Consider the following 23284-nt stretch of genomic DNA (forward strand, 5'->3'; position numbering starts at 1 on the left):
TGACATAGCTCTAATCAAAGAAACTATCCTAGCCTCATAAATCATTTATGTTGTGTTAAGTTAGAGGATTTGAGAAGAGATTTGGAAAAAAAAAATAAAAAAAGTAAGTAAAATACGAATAAAATATACCTGTATTTCACCTAATTTCTCACACATTTTCTCTTTCTCTTTCTAAATCTCTCCCCAAATCTTTCAACCAAACACAACGTTAAGCTTTTAATAAGAACCACCAAAATTGAAAGATGACTTTGCTTTCTCCAACCTATTTCATCTGGTGGATATGGATGCATATTGTTCAGCACATGTAAACACTGTTCTCTGCAAACATGTATTACTACAAACATAAAATAAAATTAAGTACCTAATAGAATACCAAGTTTGAACATAAATTCCTCCTTTATCTCACTATACTATGTGAAAAAAAAAAAAAAAAGAAAAGAAGAAGAAGAAGAAGAAGAAGAAGAAGAGAGAGAGAGAAAAGGGGTCAGTTATTTCAAATGAATGTGATTCATTTTCATCGTACGTTTATGTGCAAATCTTGTATTTGAATATTGCACGTCTTGGTTAGCAATGAATCACCAAGGCTATGTCAACAAACCTTGATTTGAATTCTTCTTCCCTTTTTTTTTTTTTCCTTTTCTTTTGGTCTTACACAGCCTGACAAACACAAAGCGCCACCTGCATACACAAAGTAATCAGCTCATTAATGAGAACCAGTAAAAAGAAAAAGGTCAAAAAATTATTCACTTTAGAAGACATTTAAGTCCAAAACTTTTCACAGATATTTATAGTATAAGAAAGTTCACAAAGAGTTTCACAAAAAAATTTAGACAAAAATGACAGCACACTGAGCAACTAAGATTAACGCCACATCTGTTCAGAGCATGTGCATTTCCAAATGTATACAACCTTCAAGTTAAGGAAACACTAAAACAATGAAAGCACTCTATTAAGTACTTTCCCAGTTCATAATTTGTTGTGTTGTAGGTCGTCTCGTTAAAAACAAGCTAATCTTTTCGAATGCCAGCTCATACGTATTCATGGGTAATTTCCAAGGCCAGTAAATGGAACCTGAAGTTCAAAAGTATACAAGGGTAATTTCCAAGGCCAGTACAGGAACCTGAAGTTAAAAAAGCATGCACATCGCAGAGAAAAAACATTATTCTTAACCATGTAGCATTCAGTTAAGGCCTTAAATTCAATTGGGTTCGGGTCCCTGTAATGAGGAAAAACAGCAAACATAATCAACAAGATTTGAAATTATTGAAGGATATACACATTGTTGGCACAAAAACTGTAAAATGTGCAACTCTGTGAGTTGCAGATCTTTTGTATGCCAATGTCTCAGTTACGAAAAAAATTACCTTCACTAGAGTTGGAGTTGAAATTTATCACTGAATTGCAAGAAATCAACGAAAGAGTTTTCGCTATTTACCTTAAACATCAGCCTTGGCTTGTGCACAATCACCGGTCTCAAAGATGAAACAGAATCAACAATCCAGCAGCACTGAATAACTACATAAAGTACACGGTAATCGCCACCTGTAGGAATTGGGAGAAATTCACACTACCCTTGCAAGATTGTAGCTCAAAGCCCTATTTAATTGCTGAAGATGCAGAAGAGGCTGTGGAAGCCTCTGCTATTAAAGAGACTGGTTGGCAAGCCTGTAGACAAGCACCTATGTCGAATGGCCGCAACTCAGATCCATCAAAAAGAAGATTGACGCCAGGAAGGACTACCTCTTTGCCATCAGAATCATCTGGCTCAACTTTTCCAGAATTGACAGGAGGGGATTCTTCAATGGGCCTTGTGGCAGCCTCATACACAGGAGTAAGAGCATATGATCTGCAGACAGAATCCCAAAAATTATTGTAGTTTCAGAAGTTCTGGCAATACTAACCAATATATCAAACATAATTTCTTTTCATTCTTTTTATGATTGTTAACAAATATTCAAACAAAGCATGAAAAGATAACCATTTCAATTTGATTTTGCTTAGTAATATGAAGTCATTTTTACATACATCGGCGGATTTCAGCAACAAATTGCCAATATAAGGTTTTGTAAAAATTTGAAAGATGTTCTTACCTCAGTCTATTATTCCTATTATCATTTTTGTCATTCTCTAAATGAACCAATCATACATGACAGATTTGTGCACACAAATATATGCCACAATCAAAAGGATCACCAATTGACCAACAGTTACCACGACATAATCATCTCTCTTTGATTAGATTCAACAGAACAGCTAGAAGAAGGAACTAGTCGATGGAAGCTGAAAAGTATTCAGACCAGCACAACTAAGTAGGAATCACACGTTTGCAACAAAGATATGAAAGTGAATAACCTTTGGTGCAAATGAATCAATTAAAACAAAATAGGAAAGAAACAGGTAACAGAAAAATATTTATGAGTTAGCCCATAACCCAATTGCCTAACAGACATTAGCAAAAGTCAGGTATCTTTTTTTTGTAAGCATAGACAATGCAATGTGACTCAAATTCTCGAACATGTTAACATTATATAAGATTATTTCATTAAGCAATGATCCATCTAAAATAAGCACAAATTTAGGAACATGGATCGTTCAAGTATGAGATCGTGGTACACCAAATGCTCTAAAATATGGTACGATAGAGGTAGGGTTTTATAGAACACACTACTCTAATTTAAGAAGCTACTAAATATAATAGCAATTATGTTTTAATAGTTAAGACGTCTAACAAAATATAGTTATAATTTATAAATTAATCGTGTGAAAATACAATTCTAGAAGGCATTACGGCTTCTTTTTTTTTACATTTGATCATGTAAAAACTTTATTTTCTCTAGATTTTAGTTCATTATATTTTGGAAAAATTAATGAAACATCCCTCTCTAACGTAGTAGAGATCCAATATGTTTTTTCTTATTAGTAAAGGTCAATCAATAATATTATTAGAGAAATTTCAGCTCGTCACAGAGAAGATTTCTCTGTAAAAATTTCGCATTTCCTTTATCTTATAAAATCCTAATATTAGGGACATTAAACTAAAAATCCCAACTACTATAAAAATATTACATGTCATTTATCTTATAAAATCCTAATATCAGGGACCTTAAACTAAAAAATCTTTCTATTTTATGGTTTTTCCTCCTATAGAAACTTTTAAGAAAATATATAAGAAAAATTTTGGGATTGCTATGGATCACTATGGATCTCTAAATTCTCCACTTACAAACAGAAGTGTACCATGTATCGGAACATGCATTCCAAAACGTAAATCGCTAGAGTATTAGCATTTTCGGTAACGTCAGATTTAACCCTTGAAGAACAATCTCCCGAAATTGACTTTCTTCCCATCTAGCCACCTCCATGTTTGACGTAGAACACTATACAGAAGGATAAGAAGAACAAGGGCCACAACCCTAATACAAATGGCTACAACCTTAATTTCAATATTGTTAATACAAAGTTGAATGTTACAATGCAAAACCCTAATATTAATAGACTAAAAACCTTAATTCCAAATAAGAAACTAAATCCATAAATAAATAAATAAATAAATAAAAATATTACTAAAATCCTAATTAAACTAAAAAAAAAATATTAAAGACAAAAATAAAATTATAAAAATGTAAATAAGGTCTCCATGAGCATCACTAAACATTCCGCATCATTCTCCTTGATAAAGAAAAGAACTTGTTCACGAGTTTTCATTTAAATAATGAACTCATCCATGCCAACAAATCAAATATTTCGAATAACCCAACTATGTGCCAATTTTCTTCTTTACATGCTCTGCATAAGTGATACTTCTAAAGAAACAAAAGCAGTTTTGCCAAGAGAATAACAAACAATATATATGCACCACAATAATCCCAGTACTAGTAAAAGTTAACACAAGATATTAAAAATAGCAACAAACATGTAAATAAGATGTGGTTTGGGGAGTCTCTGGGGCAAAATGTGTTTTTTCAGTCTCGTCTTTTTATTTGTCCTTGTGTGGTGGTGGCGGGGGAGTGTTCCCTTGGCTTGGTGTGTGGGTTTCTGGTGTTCCATCGAAGGTGGATTTCTTTGTGTGGACAGCCGCTTTTGGTCGGATCTTGACTATTGATAATCTGGTTCGTCGGCATCATATTCTGGTTAATTGGTGTTGTATGTGTTGTGCGGATGCGGAGACAATAGACCATTTGCTGATTCATTGTCCGGTTGTATCTCGTTGGTAGGTGCTTGTTTTCTCTCTGTTTGGCGTGGTGTGGGTTCAACCGAGGCAAGTTATGGATGTGTTGCGTTGTTGGGGGGGTGGTCGAGTTAAGAAGCGGCGACGACGGGCGTGGGTGTTGGCACCTTTGTGTTTGATGTGGTTGGTATGGTTGGAGCAGAATTGTCGGATCTTTCAAGGAAACGCTCAGTCCTTAGCCCATTTAGAGTCTCGATTCCTGGGTATTTTGTACAACTGGGTGTTAGGACGAGTGAATCCTGATTTATTTGTTCTTTTAGACTTTGTTGATGATATAGTTAGTTAGGCCCCTACTCTTCATAGGGTTGGTTTTGTATTCTTTTCGCATCTTCTTGATGCTTTGGTAATAAAAATTCATTTATCAAAAAAAAAAAAAAAACCTCTGCCAGATTTGACCTCCCTAGGCTTATGAAACACCCCTTTGAGTATCAAATGCTTGAGTTACCAATAAAAATAATCCATATATAAGCCTCTTCTAAGGCTTAAATCACATTCTATCAGAGTACGATTTGATTATTGTCATTGGGAAGGCTAGGAATCCAAAATTTATTATTACCATTATGGGAAATAGAACATAAGATATTGAATGATTAACAAGAGGAATGGAATGTAATGGGCACAAAAATCTTCAAATAGGGAGGTGAAAAATCTAGCAAAAAAGGAGAGGCATAGTGTTCCAAAGTGTTTATAAGGGCCATTCACACCAACTCCTGATGTTCACGTTTTGGCTTTAAGGTGTCAGGGTGGAGTAGGTTATTAAAGTTCAGATTCCAACATTTCGTATTTCCCTTTGAAGAATGAACGGGGAAAAACAAAAACAAAAGCAAGAGAAGCACAAAAAAAACGTATGCATTAAAAGATAGTAACATATCATACAAAATTGCAGTTAGACTAGAATTACAACGACAGAGTGGATAAAGAATCAGCAAGTGCAAACACACAAAAGAAGATCAATTAAGACACACCTCAAAATGTTACCATCAAAGCTCAGAACTTCCGTGCGGCAACGTTGTCGATTGGCAAGCTTTAATCTTTGATGCTCACTCGAGGCTCCAGAAATGGGAGAAGAAGGGTCCACAAGTGGATTCCACCTTCCACTTGCATAGTTCATAAGTTGTCGAGATGAATCCTTTGATTGCTCTCTTTGGTAAAGAAGTCTTGCAGTTGGACCTGTTGCTTGATATTCGGCACAAATATCACGCAACCTGTTCCTTAGGTCTTGCATTCCATTATGATGTTCATTTTGAAAATTTGTTTGAAGCAATTGTGAAGAAACCACTCTTTTACATATATCATTGCATAATTTTGGGCTGAACAGCGGAATCCCAAAATCCACACTCAATGGAACCCATTCATACTTCTCTTCATCAGGTGAAAATTGATCCGACTCTCTTTCCTTGAAAAGTTTTAATAGGCGCACATAACCAATGGTCCACAGCTCTATCTTATTTGCCAGATAAGTTAAAATATAGTTCAACTTCAAACTTTCCTCTGCGCATAGACCCAATTCCTCCCCGATATGAGCAATTGAACCATCAGAGTTTTTCAAGGGCAAAGGAACATCGATAGTAATTATTCTTCCATGCTCATCAAGGTCATACCTACTGAGGGGCTGCACCAGCACAGCTGAGTATTTGAGAAGTGAATTTAAGCAATGTAGGAGTATACTTCCTTTAACTAAATTTCCTTCAAACTTGCCTCCCAAACCTCCAATTGTAGATCCATCCCAAGACCATATAAGAGCTTTTTCGCAACCAGCCAGTGGTGCAGGAAGCAAACGTAAGCATTGGCCTTTCATCAAAACAACAGATAGAGGTCCACTAGATATAGCTGAATATAGTACCAATTTCATCCAAGGTGACATAGATGAATGACAGGGAGGACCAAAATGAATGGGACCTTTAGGTCCAGGTAGAACTGAAGAATGAGGAAGAGGAACCATAGATACAACAATATCATAGTCACGAAGAAACAACCTATCCAAAGTTGATGGTGCAAGAGCGGCCAGGCTTTCACAGCGTAGGATATCTACACGGTATTTCCTTTTTCTCCTTGAAGGACCTTTCTCACCATCTGAAACTTCAGCTGAAATTAATTTCTCATCATTCTGGAAACTAGGATCTGATTTCAAATCCTCATTTAGGCAATGACCCTCTTCAGACAAAGTGGCAGAAACTGTCTCATTATCAGTACTTCCAGATATAGGAGGATCGGCAAGAAAGGAATCCTCTGCATTTCTTGAATGCATGGAATCATCATTATTTAGAATAGCTTCATCTGTATCAGAACGTTCTGCTTTGTCAGTCAAAGTGATCTCAGCTATTGAAGAAGTAGCCTCCTCATTGCCCGTAGATATCGTGCTCATCTTTTCACAAACTTCTACAGTTCTCTCATCAATAGCAACTCCACCAGATATCAAACATTCTAGAACACATCGGAGACTAAATGCATGATTGGCAAACTCCTGCAGTTCTCCCTCAAATTTTGTTCCCTCTAATGTACTCAAATCCTTGCAAAGATCTGCAATGCTAGTATGGCCTAGTTTTCCTGCTTCATATAATGTTACAGCATGAGATTTCAAGCCTGCAAAAGACATTAAAGAACAAAAAAATGAAATCAGAAATCAGAAATAAAAGTAATGACAATCATAAAGTTGGCAGACTTTCTGCGACTGGTTAAAAATATATAAAACCCCCTACACCAAGATTCAACTTTCCACTCAAATTTATGTAAATTCAATGCCCAGAATAAAATGGAGATGATGTTCAAATCTACCAAAAAAAACAAAAGCAACTGATGTATTTATTGGAAGTACAACAAAGAAATTGATGTAGCATAAGAAGGAAACAGTTGCATATTATCATCAATCAACTTAATCATTGTCATCAGTATACTTTTTCAAATGCAACTACAAATACAGTGCTCAATGATCAAATCCCAACAAAATCAATTTAATAAACAACCTACTTGACGAACTAATCAACTAACAAATGGTTCCTTAAACTCTGGCCATCTCTGCAGAAGCTAAAACACATCTTAATGAAATAGACGCCGAAGACAACTCAAAATGAATCTTACTTACCACTAAAGGACATTTTAAGATAAATAAAGAGTTAAAAAGAAAATGTATTAAAGAAAATGCTATTTCCCACTGTTATCCCCAATAATCAAGGATGCTGGGATGGGAGACTGTGAGTAGACCTAACCTTCGATAATCTAATCTATACAGGAGGACTGCCTTCAGACTTGAACCCATGTTCCTCACACTCGGCAGCCGAAGCCTTTACCGCTTCTGCATGCAATGGTCTCATTTACAAAAAAATAAAAATAACCTAATTTTTTTTGGTATTGAATCACCTTGGAGTGCAAGATATAACATAAACCCTGTCATACAAGGACATACAATTTCTCACTCTTGAGCAAATCTTATTAAACCAGATCCATGGCCAAAACCATATCTTCTTCATTCATTCCACATAATTTCTACCACCAGTAGTAAATACCAATATTATATGTAATGTTATGTCAATTTTTCTTTGTGTTTATTTTTTCTTCAGAATAGAAACTTCAACTATTTACCTCCCACAACTCACACCATGTATGCAATCTTAAAAATCCACTTCAAGAATTACCTCTCACAACACATGTCATGTAGCAAATCAACATGCAATCTTAAAAATTCATGTTAAGCACAGTAGGATTATAAATTTATAATGGATCCCACAGCATGCTGGCATTAACTGAAACAGAACTTTAAACGCACAACAGAGCTTTCTTAATCATTCCCTGTGGATGCAACCCACAAAATACAAATCCAGTTGGAACAATAAACCCATTTGGCCAGTTGAAGTCATGAACATATGAATAGGTAGTCCAGGACCAACCCAGTAACAAAATTTGACAAGAAAGACGACCAAACCTGACATGAGCAGCAGCCAGCACTAATATAACTGGTCTCTATCATTATATGATTGGGATCACTGGGTACACATCTTCCGTTGGCTATGACTATGGCTTAATAATTGAATCATCTCCACAATAACCAAACCCTAACCTGTTAGGGTTAAAAATGAATGAATCCAATGTCATCTATGCCATGTTTTTTGGGCTGTCATCCTATGATAGTTTTGACCATCTACAGATTCCATGCTTTGGAACCTAAACTTAGAAGGAATACCTTTGTCAAAGTTCCAAACAAGATATTCATCAGCAGCAACCCTAAAAACACATTGATAATTCAGACAAGCTATTTGCATGTAGACAACATGCCCCTGACCTTCTAAATTCTTTCAGAATAATATGCCAACAAATTTTTTTTTTGGGTTTCCTTTTCTGTCTTCCTTTTTTATTTTTCAATTTTTGTGGAGGAATTCTTTCTTAAGAGGAACTTGTTTGCCCGGGAAAAGGAACCTTCCCCAAAAGGTGTTTTTTAAAGCATAAACTTCCTCATTAATTCAGTATTCAGGTCATGAATAACGCTCCGTTTGTTTGAGCAGAACATATTTTCTGGAAAATGTTTTCCGTATTTTCTGGTGTTTGGTACAATGGAAAACGAAAGTCAACGAAAAACATTTTCCATGGTCAATGAAAAGCAAGTTTGTTTGGGCAGAAAATGTTTTCTTCTTTTAAAAGGCAAAAAACATTTTCTAGGCTAAAATTTTACCAATATCACCACACCACTATCACCACGGCCACCGCCACCATCACCACCATCATTGCCCCACCACCATGCCACCACATCCACCTCTACCTTCATTCCACCACCACCACCACCAAACAAAGAAAATTTTCGCCAAAAAACATTTTCTGAAAAAAGTTTTCCATAGAAAATGTTTTCCACCAAAACAAATGCAGCGTCAGAAAGGATAACCCAGATTCTGAGGTACTACAGTATTATGAGTTTGTCACCACAGATTGAAGCATTTTCAGGGCCTGCTATGCCTTCTCTAACCAATTTAATGACATTCTAGCAACCACTCTTAACAATTTAAACAATAAACAAACTTTAACCCATAAATTGACCCCAAAAACATGGCACAAAACTGGATCCATGGGCAAACCCTAAAGCCCCTCTCGAACAATTTGAAAGTTTATCAAGATATCCCTAAATACTAAATCTAATAAAAAACCACTACATATGTCTAGCAGCATTAGAATAGATTAAAATATATATATATACAAACACACGAATAAGATTCAAATAAGGCTAAACAAGTTAATAAAGCATTCAAAGTGTACTCCATGTGAAATTCTAGATTTTTCCTTTTTTCCATGCTCCACACAATTTTCATTTGTACAGAACTTCATTATTCCACTAATGTTCTGTTTTAGTCTCTTAGGAAATGAAAAAGTTTTGGCCATATCCTCAGAAACAAAAGAAAATTATGTTCCTTGATTGTAAATGTGTAAATTCGTCAATTTAGGAACTCCATTAGTAAGAAATTGATAAAGAAAAACATTTAAAAGGTAAAAAGGATGGGTAAATTCAACACTTACAGCCATCCATGAAGAAATAATATAAAATGAAGTGGTTTGTTCAGGAGAAGAATATGGATGGCTTGCCATCCATGAGAAGACAGTACAAAAATGGAGAAAACAAGGAACAAACCTGGTGAAACAGACCCCATCATAAGATATGACGTTATATTTGCATCAACAACAAAAGCAACACGAGCATAACCAGAGGTTGAGCCAGGGCCACAGGTTTCTGCGCCTGAAGTATCTCCTTGTTGAACAGTACTGCCCTCAATTGACGTGTTCAATGAGCTCACACTAGCATGAGAACCATCTTCATCATCACTGAGATTAATGTTGAGAGTACCCGGTGTGGTTGAATCATAAAGAACAGATGCTGGATCAATTAATTTTACTGCCCAACCTAATCGACAAGCAAATGATGCAGCAGCCTGCAGCTGAGAAAGGTCAGCCTGTAAGGTGGCAGCCAATTCAGCCACAGTTGAATTTTCGCTTGAAACCACAAAAACAGCATACAGTAACCTGGACAATGGACTTAATCTCGTTAAGATCTTAACTTCTCCGCTTTGAAGATAAATTCAAATGAAAAATAAGATATAAAAGAACTGCCTTACTCCTCAATAGGATCTTCATATGACTGCTCCCTGTTGGAAACAAACCCTTCAAGCCTGGAAACTGAACCATCATGTACATTAACAATCCGCATTCACAAATGGCAAGGAAAAGGCCACAAACAGGACAAACTGAGTAAACACATTTATTAACCACTTGGGATAGCCAGTGACCTACCTTGCTAGGAGGTCACGAGTTTGACTCCTCCCCCTCCAATGGACCCCGAAAAAAAAAATGTTTATTATCTTGCTCCATTTCCAGAAAAATCGCACCAAAGGAGCAACATTATCATTTTCCTTATTCTTTCAAGCTCATAATTGCCAAGGATCTTGTGGAGAATGTAGTGGCGGTCATTAGGAAAGTGGATAGGATTATGTTAGTTAAACTAGTTATTGGAGGGAATATAGTGAACATTATTAGTGCATACACCCCTCAAGTAGGATTAGATGATCAGAGTAAGAGGGATTTTTGAGAGCAACTGGATGAGATCTTACAGGAGATACCCGTAGGAGAGAACGGGGTTATAGGTGGAGATTTTAATGGCCGTGTAGGCATAGATAAACTAGGCTTTGAAAGGGTGCATGGTGGATATGGTTTTGGTGACAGAAATGAGACTGGAAAGAGCATCTTAGATTTTGCATAGGCTTCTGAGCTGGTAGTGGCCAATACTATGTATAAGAAGAGGGAGGAGCACTTGATAACCTTTAAGAGTGGGTTAGTTAAGAGCCAAATAGATTACTTCTTAGTGAGAAAAGTGGACTGCCTAAAATGTAATGATTGTAAGGTGATTCCTAAAGAGAGCATGACCTCTCAACATAGGATTTTGGTACTAGATTTATATTTTAAAGGACAATACCAAGCTAGGAAGGATGGTGGGCGTTTTAGGACGACATGGTGAGACCTAAAAGGGGATAAACTAGAAATATTTAATAATAGAATGGATAAGGAAGGTACTTGGGATAAGGAAGGTACTTGGGACTTGGAAGATGATGCTAACACTATGTGAAACTCAATGGCCAGTTGTATGAAGAGAATCTCAAGGGAGGTACTTGGAGAGTCGAAAGGAACGGGACCCAGCTCTAGGGAAACTTGGTGGTGGAGGGAAGAGGTTCAAGTAATAGTTAAGGCAAAGAAAAAAGAGTGCTTTAAAAAGTGATAGAATGATAGAACTGAGAAAAACCTTAAGAGCTATAGATTGGCTAATAAGAAGGTCAAGAAAGTAATGAGTGAGGCTAAGTTGAAAGCTTATGATGACCTATACATTAGATTAGATAGTACAGAGGGAGAGAAGAGGATATACAAACTTGTTAAGATATGGGAGAGGAAAACAAGAAATTTTAATCAAGTTAAATGCATCAAGAGTGAGAATTCTAAGGTAATGGTGAAGGATGAAGACATTAAAAAAAGATGGAAGAACTACTTTGAGAAACTATTAAATGAGAAACATGGAGGTACATCAATAAGGGAAAAAATAGCCAGTAATACGATAAACCAAGACTATAGGTTCTATCGCAGGATTAGAAACTTTGAAGTGGAGATTACATTTAAGAAGATGAAATCACATAAGGCTTTAGAACCCGATGATATCCCTATTGAAGCTTGGAGGAGGTGCTTGGGTAAAAAAAGAGTTGCTTGGTTGCTTAGGTTGTTTAGCAAAATTTTGTTAATTAGGAATATGTCAAATGAGTGGAGGAAGAGTATTTTAGTGCCAATATAAAAGAATAAAGGAAATGTCCAGAATTGCAACAACTATAGAAGAATTAAATTAATGTGTCATATAATGAAAGTGTGGGAGAAGGGGATGCAATGCCGATTGCGAGATATAACAGAGGTGTCAGAGAATCAATTTAGGTTTATGCCTGGCAGGTCAACAACGGAAGCGATCCATCTTTTAAGGAAAGTAATAGAAAATTATAGAGAAAAGAAAAGAAAAGCGACATTCATATGATGTTTATCGACCTTGAGAAAGCATATCATAGAGTATCTCGGGATATAATATGGTAAGTGTTAGAGAAAAAGGGGTGACAAAAGGTTACATTAATGTGATTAGGGACATGTATGAAGGGGTGGTGACCACTATTAGATCGCCTTCCGGAAAGACAAATGAATTTCTATAACTGTAGGGTTACACCAAGGATCTACCTAAGTCCTTATCTTTTTGCTTTAATTGTGGATGAGTTGACGAGAAATATTCAGGATGACGTACCATGGTGTATACTTTTTGCAGACGATTGGTTGAGACTAGAGAAGGAGTTAACACAAAATTAGAGATTTGGAGAAAAGCACTTGAATCTAAAGGATTCTGGATAAGTAGAACTAAGACAGAGTATATGGAGTGTAAATTTAGTAACAGTAACAATGAAAACAGAGGAAAAGTGAAGATTGAGAACCAAGAACTGCTTAAGAGTGAACATTTTTGTTATTTAAGGTCGATTATCACAACAGCAGGGGAGATTGATGCGGATGTGGCCCATAGGATTAAGGCGAGATGGTGTAAGTGAAGAAGTGCGTCTGGGGTACTATGCGATAAATAAATACCCACTAGACTAAAAGGTAAGTTCTATAGAACGGCTATTAGACCAGCGATGCTGTATTGGATAGAGTATTGGACAACCAAGAAACATGTAAATAAGATGAGTGTGGTTGAGATGAGGATGTTAGGGTGGATGTGTGGCAAGACTAGACAAGACATAATTAAGAATGAGTGTATCCAGGAATGGGTAGAAGTAGCACCAATAGAAGATAAGTTAAGAGAGAATCGATTGAGATAGTTTAGTCATATTTAACGAAGACCAACAGAGACAATAGTAAAGAGATACGATGCAATGACGGTAGATGGAAGTGTTAGGGGACCGGGTAGGCGTAGATTAACGTTGGCTAGCATTATAAATAGAAATATGGATCTACTTAATTTGACTAACGAAATGACCTTTGATAGAGCCGCGTGGAGAAGTATGATTCATATAGCCGACCCCATTTGATGGAACTTAAGGCTTGGTTTGGTTTGATTTGGTTTCAAGCTCATAGGCAAATAATAGGAAAGACACAAATGTGTCTATTTTTTGTAGTAAAACAACCTATTAGATAAAATATAAGGTTTAGTGAATTAAGTTGGACCAATGATGAAAGAGCATTAATAGAAAAACAAAAATAACCATCACTGAAGTTCAAAATAAGTAGTTCTATAGGGCAAGAAATAATTTCAGGGATGCATCCTGTAAACAGTTATTTCAATATATATATATATATATATCTAAAGGATAACTAGAAATCAATGTCCTTGAAGAACAACTTCCATTTCCTCCATTAAAAAAGAAGGTTCTTATAGCCAGAAGGAACCCAAAGTTCTTTCTACTCATTAAGAAATAAGAGTCAAATAAAGGTTCTCAATGATCTATGCAAATCTATTGGTCAAATTTTAATCCAATGCTCTTGATCAGCCAGCAAGTGCAAGTTTACAAGATGTTCAATTAACAAATGATGAACAAAGAGAACTTTCGAAGACCAATTGGGATGGACTAAAATAACCACAAATATATCAAACAAATTAAATTTGAGATTAAAAAAAATGAAATAAAATAAAATTGTGCAAATCATCTAACACTATTTGGCAGAATAGCATGCTCCCACAAAGAAAATACATGATATGGACCTTCTAAAATGAAATACTCAAGGTTATGAGAAAAGAAAAGTAAATAAAATTGACAATAAAATAAATAGAAGAAGAAGAAGAAGAAGAAGAAGAAGATGAAGATGAAGAAGAAGAAGACATAAACAGGAGAAAAAAAATAAAAGGAAAACTAAGCAACTAATTTTGATATGACAATTCTGGATGCAAAGAAATTACCTTTAAAACGATCATCAGGATAAACAGGGACATCAAAGTAGATCAACCCCCTTCGGAAAAGGCCCTTTACAATTTCAGGATCAAAAAGTATGAATGAATTTGTTTCCTCCTTACAAACTTTATCAATTGTTGCCATTTCTTCTTCTGAGAGTTTCTACAAAAGATGAGGGGGGAACAAAACCCCTCTAAAATTAATCAAATAAAGAAAAAATGGAAGTCATACCCAAAAATGTGCATAGTTGAGGGCTTTATGTCTATGCTTCACTGCCAATAAATTTGAGGAAGCACTAACTAGTTCGTACTTCCAGTTCAGTATCATTAGGTGGACTGGACACCTTACCTTAAATTCTTCCAATGTAAAGTTGACAAGACAAACTCCCCACCATGGCTCAATCCCAAAGTCCACAGGCTGTATAGGTAATAACTCTTTCGCGATTGACTTGTTCAGCTTCCACATAATTTTCTGGATGGCTCCAAAGAGTAAAAAATAGTCAGGAAACAATAAGTGTGATCCGTCTCTGAATATAACTCGCCATAAAATACCAGAATAGTATATTTTAAACAAATTTCCACATTCAGCAAATTTGAAGACCCCAAAATATTTTAGCAAGCCTACAGAATTACGAAGAGCAATACATATGGTTAACAAAAATAAAGCTCATGACAAAGAATTAAAACTTCTTATCCTCTAGATACTTATTATCCGTTAGAAAGGAAACAGATTGTCATCCAAAGATGAAAATATTCTGTCAGTCATGGTTTTACATCTCATGGTTTAATAAAAAAATGCATTATTAATACAAGATGATGAAGCGATGATGAAGCAGCATCCAAGATGTATGCAAAGGCCAAATGAGCAGACTAGCAAAACCATCTCAGACCAATAGGTTTGGCTTTCAGCATTAACCAATTGAACTCACACTTTTTTTCTAAGTAAAACACTCAAAACTTTTTTTCCTGCCCGCATTTCTCCTTACTTTCATCTTTACAAACAGCCTTTTTGTCACTGGGAATGAACGGATAATAGTATTTCAAGACAAAGGAGTCTTCTGTGGAGGCAGTGGCAAAAGAAGTCATCTCTCAGGTTGTCCCTAGAAGTCTTTAATGAAAAACTGGCAGTCACAAGAATTGCTAGGTGCTTCTTTGGAGGACTCGCGATGAGATGAAAGGTAGTCAGATATCGCAAGAAATACACATTTCACTGTCAATATCTTCACCTCTCTACCAACTTGACTAATAAGTATTCCACAACATGAGAATACTACATACTAACAATTGTCACTAGATCACGGACATGTAACAAGTAAATATTTAATATATAAGGCTCCCCTTTCCCTATGCCTCTTTCTCATCTCTGTCTTTCATTCTCTATAATATATAAAACACTAAAATAGTAAAGTTTAGCATTCATTTTCACTCATTTATTCTCATCTTACATCTGAACTCTCATTAATTATAAATCATTATCCATAATATACTATATTGTGCCTAATTTATGTTAGTATTCCCACTTTAAAGTTACGGAGAGGGGCACTACAAACCAGCCCCAAACCCGGCCCGTTGCTGTCGCAATTGTAGGGCAGAGGCGGGGGGTGATGGCATGGTGGTGTAGGATCAGCGGTTGTCGTGGCTTGAACTTTTGCCATGGTGGTGACGGTGGCCAACAGTTGTCAATGGTGGCTGGTGGAAAAAAAGGAAGGTAGAGGGGAGGGATCTTGGCCAAGAGGGCAGTGGTAAGGATGAGTTGATCTGTAGGGGGGTGGAGGAGAAGGAAGGGGAGGGAAGGGTAGGAGGCGGTGGTCTGTGGTGGGGTGCAGCCTTGTAGGAAAGGGGATGAGGGGAGGGGAGGGGAGGGGAGGGGAGGGAAAGGGAAAGGGATGGCCATAAAAAGAATGGTGGCATGGAGGAGATTGGAAGTGGAGGGGAGGGGAGGGGAGGGGCTAACCATGAGCGTTGTGGGGCAGACTAAAGGAAAGGTGGAAGGAGAGGGGAAGGTTTGGTTGAGATGGGAGCTAGAGTTAGAGTAGGGGGAGAAAATGTTTAGGTGGTGTAGACCACATTTTAATGGGTGATATGTCATGATGTGAAGATGCTTAATGTAATTAGAAGATAACATTTTGGAGGGTAGACAATTTTTTAGTATTTCCATGGATTACCCTTGATGTAGGTTGAATCAGGGTTGCCCGGTGTCCCATGGCATTTTTCATCACAAAATCATAATGGTTGTTCAAAATTGGACCAAAGTAGGAAAAGTCAGGTGGTTCAAGGACCAAAGTGGGAGAATCTTTTCTTTACGAATAAAAGGGGTGAAAGCATAATTTACCCATAAAAAATGAATCCATATAATCATACTGATATAATGGCTCTTCTACAAATATCAGGTTGTAAATATGTGAAGATCGGTAATCATTTTTATACATCAAGAAAGACTAAAATTGATAGAGGTGTGTAGACAAATGTAGGTACTAGCAAGCAAGTTACCATATAAATGTTGTTAAACTGTACCTTAGATCTACACTTGTTCATGATATCAATAAATTCATTTCTTCCTATTCCTGTAAGTCGCAAAGCATCTGCAGCACTAAAATTCGGGATGCTGTCATAAGGTTGCTCTGCAGATAATAGAAAAGGATATGAATGATAAAACACCAATGAAATTTGAATAAAATATTGACACATCTTGCTAAAGTGAATATACAGCTATGCAGAGAACAAAACCAGGGCAGGTGGAGTAACACCGAAACATAGATCCAATCACAGGAAATTTCATTTAAAGAGATAGTAACGAACTAAAAAAAATAATAATAATAATAATTCAAACTTCAACCACATTGTGTCAGATAGTCATTCCTGCACTAACCCTATTACATGTGGACAAGCAAACGGGCATAACCTACCAGCAATTGTCACATATTGTATGTGCTAGAGTACAAAGATTGTAGAAAATGTACAACCTCCTTGATCTCCTCTGATTTGAATAAGTAAATACTGACAAAAGTGTTAATTCATAAGGGCTGTTTGGGAAGTGAAATTTTAGCCTAATTTAGGCTAAAATTCACAAAAAGACAAAATAGGCTAAAATAGCCAATAAGACAAAATGTCATATCAAACTCATAATCATTTCACTTTTTCTCTCACAAATATCACATCCAACTACAAAAAAAATCCAATCATCTTCCCAAACACAAAAATTTTAGCCTACTAAAATAGCTAAAAACTAAAATAGCCTACTAAAATAGCAACTTCCCAAACACGCACATAGTGATATGAAAAGACCATCATAATTTCTGATTCAAGCACGATGACCACATATGTTTGTGAAAGCAAAAAGCACATGGCAGTGCTTGGTTCAATAACCAAATTCCTGATAGTGTAGAGCAATACAACCCATACTGTGTTTCATATCCAAAAATGTGGTTTCTTCAGGGAAATTTAAAACCAACATACTAGTCACAAAGAAACAGCTTGAAGGGCACCTCAGAGACATGCCATCTGAATTAATGCACTACAACTTCTGAATACATAAGCTAAGCATAATATAACAAATGAAATGGCCGCACCTTTAGCGAAATCATATTAAATCTTATTATTAAAAAAAAAATAATAAGTACCATTTTTCATGACTTCAAAAATCATATCGCAGTAATATCTGAAAGGTGATACCCTCATTACACGGCAAACATACTCCGCAAGGTGATAAGGAAACAGCTGCAAACAAAAAAATTAACAAGTAAACTGCATGATTCCAAAGATAAAAGAAAAAAAGGAGCCACTGCTAACTGAACATCTAAGTCCTAGGGTACTGTTTCTATAAAATTTTTACTTCATCAGTAAAAAGAGAAAGTGCTATAATAAAAAATATTGTTGTATCTTGTTACAACTTCCATTTGATGGGACTTAAGGCAAGGTTTGGTTTGGTTTGGTTATCTTGTAACAACTGTGAAGTTGAAAAAAGGAAAAGAGGGAACTTTTTGTGCAAGAATGTGTAAACTAGGATATATTTTGAACAGTGACATGCATTCAAAATGGCCAAGGATGCATCTGAAAAGTGATAACATAGCATCCATTGAAACCATCCAGCCTCTCCATAACTGACATAGCATGGACCAAATACATTGAAAAGTCCAAATATGAAGATTTATTTGGTGCCACATCCAATATGTACTTATTGATTCTCTCTGAGAATTGAAAGGCAATACATGATGCATGCATGTTGGAACACTAAATCTCAAAGCTACACAAGCATGGAAAATGAGCACAAAACAGATATATTACTATTGTAGCAGTATGAACAACTTCTCTAAATACTTAAAAAGCAAACAGAATTTCCCTTATTACGCACCGCTAAATTCTTTCTCAAATAACGCATCATCTCTTCATAATATTCACCTTCTTTGATTACTTTGCGAGCAAAACAGGTGTTCCATTGGATTCTTTTCTTTATACAGTGTTCGATTATCCTGCACAAAGACAGCACATTGAGCAGATAAAAGGGTAAGACCATAGGCAAACAATAGAGTGCATTGCACTCTGGTCTATGTTACATGGACTCTTTTATTTATCCCAAAGTACTCATCATGTCTACCAAATACGATAAGGTTAAGGGTATTGGACAGGTGTCCAACATCCATACCCAATTTAGATACTTGGATCCTCTACTTTTTTTTATGATATTTGTAGAAGGCAAAACTCATATTTTCTAGTAAAGAAACATTTCTTGCCTCTAACTTGAATGAGAGAGATAGAAATTTCATATTTTCCCTAAATTTACTTAATTTCAAGTGTGTTTCTACATAATTTATAACATCTTATCTATGAGTGTGATATAATATGCAATATCTAATATCCTAAGATTTAGGTTTACGAAGGTATGATACTTGGACATGCATCCGCACCCGGTACTCTTACCAAGTCCATATAAAATAGATTCCAATTACAAAAGACCTATGTTACATGAACTCCTCTAAATGTAGGAAGTACCTATGTCTGACACTTGACACTTACGCAAGGGTATGGGATAGTGTCTGACATGTGTAGTTGGACATTCCCCTAGCAAGTATATATAGTGTGAGAGCAGGAAGGTTTTGTTCTTATTGATTCCTTTATGAACGCATATGGGTTACAATTTATAGGTTGTGCAAAGCACTTGAGTAAGGATAAGATACAATCTATTTTGAATTTGAAACAAAGACCAAAAAACAGAAGGTGATAAGGATTAATTTGAATATGAGGATAACAACTTATCTTGATCTCTAATATTTAGTAATAAGAGTTACCAGAAAACTATGCATGAAATCCCCTTATTATGCATGAATGATCTATGGCATCTTGTTATCACCATTTTAACCCAGAAAATAAAAGAGGTATATTAAGAAATCTCCATATTTTCTGCGCCCCCGTGTCTTGAACATGGAAATTAGATGAATCGGACACTTGGACACATACCCACACCTAACACCCAAACCCTAAATCCGTTTAACATATGAAAAGACAAGAATCACAAGACTGAAGGTTCAAGAATAAATAAATAAACTGAGATGCAGTGAATGCCATGTGACAAACCCACACAGATTAAACTGAACATGAAATAGGAAACTGATGCAAATACAATCACACAATGCAAACACACAAATTTTACATGGATCTGCTTAAAGCCAACAAACTACATCCACATGCAAAGATGAGAAGATTTCACTAACAAAGAAAAAGTAGAAGGTGGCAATACAATAGTGGTTGAGAAGATTTCACTAGCAAAGAAAAAGTAGAAGGTGGCAATACAATAGTGGTTGCCCCAAAGCTCCCAAACCCTAACCCCTCTCTACACAAAATGAGCTCTTCACACAAATATATATATATATATATATATAATCAGCTCCAAAAATACAGGAGAAATAGCCCAAACATTTTGGGCCAGTTGGGCCACATCAGCCCATCAGAAAGGCGCCTTGGATACGAAATTCAAGACATTCCCCATCATGTCATACCTAAGCCTAAATTCCACAGGCTTTCCAGAAATTAAACCATCAGTTATTGTTGATGTATATATTAATCTTAATGAAATGTTCAGAAATATTTCTAGAACCTTGAAAAGATTATATTAATATTATTGCATTAGGCCCAAGGCAGTTAAGCAGAATCTGATACAAGTTAGTGATGGAAAAGTTTTTTTTTTTTTTTCCTTCTTGACCTCAAAACGAGTTTCCAAATAATTGTGTTATCGATTTTTTGATTCCTCAAGGAAACCCACGAACCAAATAGGCATACAAGATTCATGCATATTACACGGAACCCACTGGCAAATGATCTCATTCCTGGCATATCATTATATGTGTGATTGATTTGAGACAAAAACTCTTCTAAAGCAAATCATCACACCGGAATGTCTAATCAAAATAGACAAGAATAGCACATGGCATAAATTTCATTTGGGTATGAAAATTTTCAGTACTTTACAGTAGCATATAACAGTGAAGGCTAGAACATTCCCACAATTGATTCTTGTTATGAATAAGAGAGAATAATACCAATGAAAAAGTGTCCGCAATGTGACCAAGTTCTAGTATAGGCCAGTGCCAAGGCATGCTTAGGCATCTAGCCTCTTTTTTTGTGGGCAAGTGCTCGACCAAGCTGCTAGACTTGGCATTCTCTCGGTATTTCTTGGACAGTTAAGTTCCTTTTTACTAAATTTTGACCGACATTCTTATATAACTGTCATAATTAAGTTGGATTATTAATTAACATACACACATTGTCAGGGAAAATAAATGGATAAGTAATCATTTGTTGCTGTGAACAGCATCTAAGAAATAAAGAAAGAAAAAGGGAAGGTAGGTGAAATGCGTCATTTCCAAATCCCTCCCCAAAAATTGGATTCTTTCTTCCATTGTTACATTAGGATAATTTTTTTAAACATTCAAGTTCATTCATGCCTAATGAAAACTAATGCTTTCATTTACATTTGAAGAATTTAGTAAGATTAGCCTTTTATGATATAATTCTCTTCAACATATTCATAATACAAACAAAATTGCCCAACTGTTCATAACGATGAGAGGGGTCAAAATAGAGGACTACACTTGACTGCTTCGCAATATTGCAAAACACTATGCCATATATATTGCATCCCACCTAAACAAGGTTTTGGGCTGGATCAGATGCAGGCAAGTCAAGGATTACCCAACAAACATGTTAAGAAACTCATGGAATAAGTAAAGCCCCATTAACCAACTTGTCATGCACTTTGTGGAAAGGGTAATATGTACAGTTGAAACGAGTAAATAACCTTCGGGCCAATAATTGAATTAGTGAAATATATCACCCGTTAGTATATCAATTTACTTATTGCTAACCGTGGTACATGTTCGTGAAACTCCTTGCCAAGGGCTTGTGCACCACTAGGATTAGTCAGGCTTTGATCTGGACACCCGGTGCCAATCAAATTGATTTTAATTGGGAGGATTCTAATTGGTTTTAAATGCAATTAAGCAAAACCACCAATTCTAGTACCCAAAATTGAAATCTAGACTATCTCATTTTAGCTAGAAAATGTAACATAACTAGCAGAAGAACAAGGTTTTTTAAACCAGAAATATCTAATATCAGAATCAACAAACAAAAACCAACCTTCTGTGCCATTCTTCCTTGGAATTCAGAACGGCTTGAAGCCGTTTCGGAAGACTCTCCCAAGGACATTCTTCCTTGATTGCTTTCAATATCAACTGGTCCTCAATCGTGTTCGGAATGTGCTGCATATTGTTACCAAAACACTACACTACTCCTGCAAACCAACACACGATCAAAAGCCATAAATTGATACCGAACCGATCTCAATCTCAACAGATCAACTAAAATTTTCAAAGCGATGGATCAGAGCAAAGTTGGAGTGAAATTTACTGAATCAACGAAACACAATCAATTGAAAGATAGGAGGTACGAAGCGGCGGTGTTTATTATACCTGAATTTCGGTGGCGATTGGAAGTGCAAATGCTGGTGGATTGAGCTAGGGTTTGGAGTTGGGAGATTTTTGGGTCCACATCTGGGAAATGAGATCTGGGTGCATGAAGTTGAAGAGGATGAATTTTATTTGCAGGCTTCAATGAATTACTATTATTATTATTATTATTATTACTATGAGCAGCGTTACATGATTAATGTATTAATTATTACTATTATTATTATTATTATTATGAGCAGCGTTACATGGTTAATGTATTAATTAATGTATTAATATTAATTATGATGTTATTATTGACATCAGTTATTATATATTATTGACATTAGTTATTATATAAATTATAAATATCAAAAATATTTTATGGGCATATTACACTGACGCCCCTTGAAGTTTAGGTTTATTACAGTTTTTCCCTCATTTTTTGAAAATTACATCTTCCCTGAGGTTTAAAGTTTCATTACAGAGCAATTTAATTTTTTTAAATATCAATTTTGCCCTCATTAGGTAAATTACATTGACACTCCTCACATTTTAGAAATTACATTCCCCTGCCTAAGGTTTAAAGTAGCATTATCAATTGTCCCATCGGTTAATATTAGTTGAAAAAAAAATTCAGCAAAAAAAAATTAATCAAAAAAAAAATTGAAAAAAGATTTTGTTAGTAAAATTTTTAAATTTCTGTTTAAAAACTAACGTATACTCATTTTTTGAATTTACATTTTTTCTTCAAATTTACAAACTGAGACAACCATTTATAAATCAAAAAAATTATCAAATAAGTTTTTATAGCAGTTTTTAAAATTTTTGTAAATATAAATTGAAAACTGAAAATGAAATGGTTACCAAACAGGCTTTATATGGTAAAAATGTCATAAAATTAATAAATAATTAAATAAGTTATCAACGTAAGAAATGACTTATTAAAAGATTCTTAACCTATGTATGGTTTGATTTTAAAAAAAAAATTAAAAAATTAAAAATTAATTTGATTAAAAAATAAAAAATAATTATCATTTTCATAATAATAATAACAATTGGTAAATGCAACTGATTGTAAATTTTCAGTTTAATAATAATTATCATGGTAATGAAAAAAATGAGTTTACGTTGAGGAAAAATGAAAATAATAATCATTTTCAACTGAAAATGATAATAAAAAAAATTTGA

At 35.4% G+C, this 23284-nt stretch overlaps 1 protein-coding gene across 7 annotated transcripts; it reads right to left on the reverse strand.

The window, feature by feature from the left end:
- Positions 1-235: 235 nt before the first annotated feature.
- On the reverse strand, positions 236-22304 carry LOC114274307 (FAM91 carboxy-terminus protein). Of its 7 annotated transcripts, none has more exons than XM_082874252.1 (12): positions 22118-22304; positions 21786-21939; positions 18505-18622; positions 17774-17870; positions 16668-16774; positions 14503-14625; positions 14163-14316; positions 10318-10378; positions 9837-10225; positions 5194-6811; positions 1436-1846; positions 236-678 (listed from the first exon to the last, which is right to left on the reverse strand). In XM_082874252.1, exons 2-11 carry the CDS (start codon positions 21911-21913, stop codon positions 1597-1599), a joined length of 3045 nt encoding a protein of 1014 aa, XP_082730378.1. In that variant the 5' UTR covers positions 21914-21939; positions 22118-22304; the 3' UTR covers positions 236-678; positions 1436-1596. The 7 variants fall into 7 exon arrangements, with proteins under 7 accessions (XP_082730378.1, XP_082730380.1, XP_082730384.1 ...); XM_082874254.1 differs by having other exon boundaries at positions 18552-18622; positions 22118-22261; XM_082874258.1 differs by having other exon boundaries at positions 14503-14633; positions 18552-18622; positions 22118-22260.
- Positions 22305-23284: the final 980 nt, after the last annotated feature.

This window comes from Camellia sinensis, chromosome 6 (genome assembly GCF_055761805.1).
Source record: "Camellia sinensis isolate YWXY chromosome 6, ASM5576180v1, whole genome shotgun sequence".
In the NCBI taxonomy this organism is placed as follows: domain Eukaryota; kingdom Viridiplantae; phylum Streptophyta; class Magnoliopsida; order Ericales; family Theaceae; genus Camellia; species Camellia sinensis.

Bases quoted from the DNA above. Each gene is read 5' to 3' on its own strand.
- LOC114274307 (XM_082874252.1), bottom strand. From the start codon at position 21,913: ATGCAGCACATTCCGAACACGATTGAGGACCAGTTGATATTGAAAGCA. The intron at 14,626-16,667 runs GTACAGTTTAAC...GGAGCCATCCAG, and splicing joins TGAACAAGTGTAGATCTAAG to AAAATTATGTGGAAGCTGAA. The intron at 14,317-14,502 runs GTAAGGTGTCCA...CATCTTTTGTAG, and splicing joins TTACATTGGAAGAATTTAAG to AAACTCTCAGAAGAAGAAAT.